Below are 8,084 nucleotides of genomic sequence, written 5' to 3'. Positions count from 1 at the left end.
TGTCTTTGTGTGTGTTCTGGGGCTTGAACTCAGGACCTCATGCTATTCAAGGCTAGCAATCTACCACTTGAGCTATAGCTCAACTTCTGGGTTATTTGGTGGTTAGTTGGAGATAAGAGTCTCCCAGATTTGTCTGTCTGGGCTGGCTTTGAACCAAGATCCTCAGACCTCAGCCTCTTAAATGGCTAGGATGGCATGCATGAGCCACTGATGGCAAGCAATTATCCCCATTTTAAAATGAATAAACTAGCTGGGCGCCGGTGGCTCACGCCTGTAATCCTAGCTACTCTGGAGGCTGAGATCTGAGGATCATGATTCAAAGCCAGCCCGGGCAGGAAAGTCCATGAGACTCTTTTTAAAGTCCTTTTATGTAGTGTTTACACACACAGCAAAAAATGTACAGAGTCCTCAATGTTCAGGCAATCAACACTGAGAATAGCTTCAAGAGAAAATGGATTTCTTTGCCCTTCCCCCAGTAAAACAGTACTGCTGTTTATGTTCCTGGAAATGACGCATTTAATCACATCACTTTTTGGAAGAACAACCCCTTTGAAATCCTAAAAACTCTGCAGAGAGTGAAGAGATATTAGCATAGAACCTTCTTGAAAACACAGGGCCTCATGACAGGGGTGTAGTGCAAGAGACACATGAAATGGCGGCTCTTCAGAGGCACATGTGCACTGGCAGAGGACTGCAGGGAGAGCCTGCAGGTTCTGCTGGGCAGCCTTAGCTTCGCAGTGTGGCCAGCCGGGACTGCATGGCCTCCAGGGCCTCTTCCTCCTCTTCGGCAGCTGTTGCTCCTGCAGGTTCAGGCTCAGGAAGAGCACCTGTCACTTTACTGGGCACTTTGCCCAAGGACCCTGCAGCAATTTCAAACAAGATTTTGTCAATTTCCATTTCTGCTTCTTCTTCCATTTCTTCCTGATCTTCCATGCTTTCAAAGGTGTCCTCTAACAGCTCTTCTATGATGCCAGCCTTCACCATCACTTTGGACAGCTCCCTCATGGTGGCCTGTATCTCAGGAATCTTCACAAGACTTTGCATGGCCTTCATCACTTCGGTGCTCTTCTGCAAGGAGCCAGCCACTCACAGGACCGCCATGAGCACAGAATTCATGTGCCCTCTGGATGCATACAGCTTGTTCACAGGCTTCCTAGACCTGATCCTCTCCTTGGCCAGAACCACACAGACATCCTTCTGGCCCTTCTTGACAGCATCTTTCACAGACAGCTTCACTTTTTCTTCTTCTCTTTTAATGTCTCTTACTTGCTGATTGATAACTCTCATTTCCTTTCTTATCTTCAATGACCATTCATTAACCAGCTCTTTGGGGGGCTTCCCTTGTGTTTTTCCACACAGCCCCTGACAAACTCCCCCATGAGACTCTTATCTCCAATAAACCACTAGAAAACTGGAAGTGGCGCTGTGGCTCAAGTAGTAGAGCACTCGCCTTGAGCTGAAGTACGCAGGGCCAGCGCCCAAGCCCAGAGTTCAAGCCCCACGACCGATCAAAAAAAAAAAAAAGTGAGCTTTTGATGTCCAAAGTAATTTCCCATTAACACACTATAATAAATGGTAAAACAATGTTTTAAATGGCTGCAAAGTTCATGCCCTTAATCACTGTTTTATTAATCCTCAAATATACATGAGTTCCTGCAAAATAACTATGGTAAGTGTGGTTGGTGCTTGTGTGGTTTTTGTTGTTGTTGTTTTGTGTGCCTGTCCTGGGGCTTAAAACTCAGGTCCTGGGCACTGTCCCTGAACTTCTTTTGCTCAAGTCTAGGACTCTACCACTTGAGCCACAGCACTACTTCTATTTTTTTCCGAGTAGTTTATTGGAGATGAATTTCATGGAGGGCTGAGAAGGTGGCTTGGTGGTAGAGTGCTTGCCTCACATGCATGAGGCCCCTGGGTTCGATTCCTCAGCACCACATAAACAGAAAAAGCCGGAAGTGGCGCTGTGGCTCCAGTGGTAGAGCACTAGCCTTGAGCTGAAGAGCTGAGGGACAGCACCCAGGCCCAGAGTTCAGGCCCCATGACCGGCCAAAAAAAAAAAAAAAGATTTCTCACTACCTATCAGCCATGCCCTTTCAAAAGAGAACTCAAAACTCCTGCCATATATTCCTAGCACTTTGTACTTTTTCACTATAGCATTTACATCTATAATTGTTATGTGTTTACATCTATAAGTGTTTTGATTAAGCCCATTTCTTTCACTACATTCAATAAGGTCAGGTCTTTGTCTTTTCTGTATAATATCTTTTTGTATAATATCTGGCAAATTGTAGGAGATCAATAATTAATACAGGAAAGAATGATTTAAAAAAAAAAGTTTAAGCCTACTTTAACAAGAGTAGAAACTGGATGTACTCTCCTAAGATTCTTCAAGATAGTTTCTGACAGATTTGTCACAGACAGTGCAACGGCCCATGATGTATATCCCTTCAGCTTAAGGATGTCATAGGCACTGCAGATAAAGAAGGAAATCAAATTTATGAACCCAAATTGATTCACTAGAATCAACTCAGAGAAAGCATAATATTCTTTAAGAATTCATTCTGAAACAATCTAAATACCAATGGCACTATAATAACATTTTCCAGATTTCTACTAGAGATTACTTATGAATTTTTGTGTTATGTTCAAATACACTATCATAAATTGTCATTCGCTTTAAACAAGAATCAGTTCACCCTTTTATTATAAAAACAGAATACAAAGGCCTACATGCCAATAAAGTTAGTTTTAATATTTTTATATTTTGTTTAAATACCCAAAGTGGGAAGTGGAGCTGTGGCTCAAGTGGCAGAGTACAGCTTTGAGTGAAAAAGTCCAAGGACAACACCCAGGCCCTTAGTTCAAGCCTTAGAACTAATCTAAATATCCAAACAGACCCTGATTCCTGAAAGTTACTGTATACATCTCTCTCTTTGATCATTTAGAAATATTACTGGCATGGCAATGAAACTTTATATAGTTGTAAGGATGTATACGTTTTCCCTAAGAATATATCATCAAACCAATAACAAACATGTAATGGGAAATTTTCGTAGTACATTTTCAAAGAAATTCTTTCAAAAACTGCACTTTCTTATCCTATAATAATTTTCTTACAAAATTATAGGAACTTTAGAACTGCATCAATCCATCATGATAATAATTACTTGAGGGGCTGGGAAGGTGGCTCAGTGGTAGAGCGCTTGCCTTCCATGCTCGAGGCCCTGGGTTCGATTCCTCAGCACCACATAAGCAAAAAAAAAAAGATAAAAAGCCAGAAGTGGTGCTGTGGCTCAAGTGGTAGAGCGCTAGCCTTGAGCTGAAGAGCTGAGGGACAGCGCCCAGGCCCAGAGTTCAAGCCCCATGACCAACTAAAAAAAAAAAAGAGTTTGATGGACTTTCTTGCCTGGACTGGCTTTGAACCACAATCTTCAGATCTCAGCCTCCTGAGTAGGCAGGATTACAGACATGAGCCACCAGTGGCCAGCAGGTATGTTTTTAAAGCTCCAAAGTAATGGTTTGCGTAAGCCATCTGAATGTAGAGGGTGTTCGTAGCCTACAGTTACTTATCTTATAAAAAGGAAAGATCAATTACAGACTTTTAACCTGGAAATTTTATTCTTTTTTTTTTTTTGCCTTTTTTTTAGTTGGTCATGGGGCTTGAACTCTGGGCCTAGGCACTGTCCCTCAGCTCTTTAGCTCAAGGCAACTGCTCTACCCCATGATGCACAGCACCACTTCTGGTTTTCTGGTGGTTAATTGGAGATAAGAGTGTCATGAACTTTCCTGCCCAGGCAGGAAAGATCACAGCCTCCTGAGTAGCAAGGATTACAGGCGTGAGCCACCGACACCCAGGTATAACCTGGAAGTTTTATTCTTAATACTGATTATAAGGCATTAAAAATGAATACTGTTACCTATTAATCACTTGTTTATGGACTGTTTTCCACTGTTCCTTGTCTGAGTCAGATCCTATTTCAGGGTTCAGACACTTTAGAGGAAAACCAGCAACATTCACTCCACTCCATAAGGGCACTAAGAAATAAAAATTAAAAAAAACATGCATCTCAAAATGAAGTTTTCTTGATAATATTTCATCTGTTGATTAAGTGCACTACTGTTTTTCTGTTTGCTTGGTTGGTTGTTTCACTTGTTTTGTTTTGTATTCCTTTAAACAGCCACAACCTTGTCATCTTCCCACCTCTCCCTTCTGAGTGCTCCCTTCTGAGAGCATATGACCACACACCCTGCTTGTTTATTTTTAAATTGTTACTACAATATCTAAAAGAAAGTTTTAAATAAACATAAAAAAGAATTACAAGAAATAACAATATGAAGTGTCAGAGCCAGGCAACAATATCTCACACCTGTAATCCTAGCTACTCAGGAGGCTGAGATCTGAGGATCGCAGATCAAAGCCAGCCTGGGCAGGAAAGTCCTTGAGACTCTTAACTCCAACTAACCACCAGAAAACCAGAAGTAATGCTGTGACTCAAGTGATAGAGCGATCGCCTTGGGCTGAAGAGCTGAGGGACAGTACCCAGGTCCAGAGTTCAAGCCTCAGGACTGACCAAAAAAAAAAAAGTGTTAGAAAACATGTAGTCATATTTATTTATGACTATGTGGTAAATGGACAAAAATTTGAGCATAAAGTAGTTATCAAAAGATATCACCAGACACTGGTGGCTCATGCTTATAATCCTAGCTACTCAGGAGCTGAGATCTGAGGATCAAGGTTTGAAGCCAGCAGGGGCAGGAAAGTCCAATGAGACTATTTTCAATAAGCTACTCAGAAAAAGCTGGAAGTGATGCTGTGGTTCAAGTGGTAGAGCACTAGCCTTGTGCTGAAGAGCTCAGGGACAGCACCCAGGCCCAGAGTTCAAGACCCACAACCGAAAATAAATAAATAAATAAAAGAAGGAGGATAAGGAGGAGGAGATGTAAATGGCCAAGTATAGGAAAATGTGTTCACATAACTGATCAGAAAATATGTTCACATCACAATTAGACAGCCTCTCTCCATACTCAAAATTGTTATTATCACAAAGATAAGAAATAAGCTAGGCACAGATGCTCATGTCTATAACCCTAGGTACTCGGGAGACTGAGATCTGAAGATAACAGTCCAAAACCAGCCTTGGTAGAAAAGTCCACCAGACTCTATTTCTAATTAGCTAGCAAAAGAACTGGATTGGAGGTATGCCTCAAGTAGTAAAGCACCAACCATGATCAGACAAAACTAAGCAAGAAGCCCTGAGTTCAAGTCCTAGTATTGTCAATAAAAAAGAGATAAATGAAAAGTACTGGCAAGCCTATGAAGAAAAAGGAAATCATGCCTTGATGGTGGAAAGGTAAACTAGTCCTGCTATTATGGAAAATTTGGCACCTCAGAAAAACTAAAATTAGGCAGCCATAGCTTATGCCTATACTCCTACTCAGGAAGCTTGGATCCAAAATATCAAAGTTAAAGCCAGCCTGGGCAGAAAAGTCCAAGAGACTCCATCCACAACTTTACAGCAAAAAGCCAGACTAGAGGTGTGGCTCAAGTGGTAGAGCACTAGCTAAGCAAGTAAGTAGAAAAAAATGTTAGAACAGAAGTTCAGATCCAGTACTTCCCCACCCCCCAAAAATGATAAAATTACATATAACCTATAATCCCACTGCAGGGCACATATCCAAAAGAAATAAAATCATGTGGCTTAGGGGTAGAGTGCTTGCCTAGCAGGCATGAAACCCTGGGTTCCATTCCTCACTACCACATAAACAGAAAAAGTCAGAAGTGGTAAAGAAACAATGCCCAGGCCCTAAGTTCAAGCCCCAGGACTGCCAAAAAAAATCACTATATTGAAGGGATATCTGCATATGTTTATAATATTCATATCTGCATATGTTTATAGCGTGTTTGTTACTGAATTTTAAATAGTATTCATTGGGAGGAGGTAAAAATGTTGGAAAATAAATGTACTCACTTTTTTATTGGTCGGTCATGGATCTTGAACTCTGGGCCTGGGCACTGTCCTTGAGCTCTTCAGCTTAAGGCTACTGCTCTACTACTTGAGCCACAGTGCCACTTCCTGTTTTCTGGTGGCTAATTGGAGACAAGAGTCTCACAGACTTTCCTGCCCAGGCTGGCTTTGAACCACGATCCTCAGATCTCAGCCTCTTGAGTAGCTAGGATTACAGGCGTGAGCCACCAGTGCCCAGTTCATTATCTTTCTTATATATAACTGTAACCTCTCTGGACATCAACTTTACAATAAAAAATTTTAAAATAATAATAGTATTCACAATATCCAAGATGTGGAATCAACCTAAATATCCAACAAGAGATGACAGCATAGTTGGTCTGGAGGACCTCATGTTAAAAAGCCAGACACAGAAAGATAAACATAGTATGACCCCATTTAAATATAAGCTAAAAGAGGTGAGATCATTGAAGTAAAGACTAGAATAGTAACTACCAGAGACTGGTGAGGGGGGGAGGTAAGGGAGGTCAGTGAGTATAAAGTTATAAATAGAGGTCTGAATGCTAATGTTCTATTGAACAGCAGGATGATGACTGTTATTGTAATGTCTGCTCCAAATGGCCAGATGAGAAATTTTTGGCCACAAAGAAATTATGAAGCCAGGGCTGGGAAGGTGACTCAGTGGTAGAACGCTTGCCTTGCATGCATGAGGCCCTGGGTTCGATTCCTCAGCACCACATAAGCAAAAAAAAAAAGATAAAAAGCCAGAAGTGGTGCTGTGGCTCAAGTGGTAGAGCGCTAGCCTTGAGCTGAAGAGCTGAGGGACAGCGCCCAGGCCCAGAGTTCAGGCCCCACAACCGGACCCCCCCAAAAAAAATTACTTGAGTGAAAGTTGAGACTTACGCTTTTCTGAACTTTACTTTCTATAGTAAAGATGTGTCATACTTTTTGCATTGCCACCAGCAATATCAGTTTGGATTAACAAAACTCACAGGGCAGAGGTTTCAACTAAGCACTGAAATTATTTAGCTCTGACAAAGGACACAGCAAACACAATGTTCCTTCATATCAGAAGGGCTCACAACCATGCGGACACAGTTCTAAAGCCCTAGACACAGTACACTATATAAGGCTGATGTACAAATAGATCCCTTCAGCATAGGGAAGCCAGGTCTGGCCTATACCTATTGTGTTGTCCCTAAATCAGACATTACTACTAGAAAATGTCAAAAGTAATTGTAGGTAGGCCTGGTGCCAGTGACTCACACCTGTAATCCTAACTACTCAGGAGGCTGAGATCTGAGGATTGCAGATCAGAGCCAACCCAGGCAAGGAAGTCCATGAGACTCATCCTAATTAACCCAGAAAGCCCAAAAAGCCCAAAGTGGACTTATGTCTCAAGTGGTAGAGCATCAGCCTTGAGCAAAACCCTGAGCCATCAGGGATGGCATTCAGGCACTGAGTTCAAACCCTAGAATGGGCACACACACACACACAAAAAAAACACCAAAACAGTTATTTTAGTCCCATAATTCAATATGACTAAGACTGAATAAGCACAGTGAAAGAGAGGGAAGGTCTGCACAGTGATCGGGAGGTTGATGGCATAGGAGTTAGGAGCTGAAATACACTCTGCAGTGGGTAACTGGAGACAAATCATACCAGTAGAAGCTAAATGACAGATGTATTCTTTCAATAATAATTAGAATGGTTGCCAGAGGCTTACCCTTGTAATCCTGGCTACTCAGGCTGAGATCTAAGTATGTAGTTCATAGCCAGCCCAGGTGGAAAGCTCTATGAGACTCTTATCTCCAACTAACAAGCAAAAGGCTGGAGGTAAAGTTGTAGTTCAGATGGTAGAGCACCAGCTGTGCTTGAAAAAAGCTAAGGGACAGCTGGGTGTCAGTTGCTCATGCCTGTAATCCTAGCTACTCAGGGGACTGAGAACTGAGGATCACAGTTTAAAGCCAGCCCAGGTAGGAAAGTCTGTGAGACGTATCTCCAATAAGCTACTCAGAAAAAGCCAGAAGTAGTGCTGTGGCACAAGTAGTAGAGTGCTAGCATTGAGTACAAAAAGGCTCAGGGACAATGCCTATGCCCTGACTTCAAGCCACAGGAATA

General features: G+C 42.0%; 1 protein-coding gene and 1 pseudogene across 4 annotated transcripts in view; both read right to left on the bottom strand.

Moving 5' to 3' along the window:
* LOC105988070 (L-lactate dehydrogenase C chain-like) overlaps nucleotides 1-8,084 on the bottom strand; it is a 39,814-nt gene that overhangs the window by 7,344 nt on the left and 24,386 nt on the right. For 3 of the 4 annotated variants that reach the window (XM_013019561.1, XM_013019560.1, XM_013019562.1), the window contains exons 6-7: nucleotides 3,915-4,032; nucleotides 2,344-2,467 (exon numbers count right to left, since the gene is read on the bottom strand). In XM_013019561.1, the coding sequence (XP_012875015.1) occupies nucleotides 2,344-2,467; nucleotides 3,915-4,032 (242 nt within the window). The remainder of the gene's footprint in view (nucleotides 1-2,343; nucleotides 2,468-3,914; nucleotides 4,033-8,084) is intronic. The other variant, XM_013019563.1, reaches the window with a different exon arrangement.
* LOC105988031 lies at nucleotides 652-2,208 on the bottom strand (annotated as a pseudogene).

The sequence above is a fragment of the Dipodomys ordii genome, unplaced genomic scaffold (genome assembly GCF_000151885.1).
Source record: "Dipodomys ordii isolate 6190 unplaced genomic scaffold, Dord_2.0 Scaffold46, whole genome shotgun sequence".
Taxonomy (NCBI): domain Eukaryota; kingdom Metazoa; phylum Chordata; class Mammalia; order Rodentia; family Heteromyidae; genus Dipodomys; species Dipodomys ordii.
The sequence above is the reverse complement of the archived record's forward strand: the minus strand, read 5'-3'. Positions and strand labels throughout refer to the sequence as shown.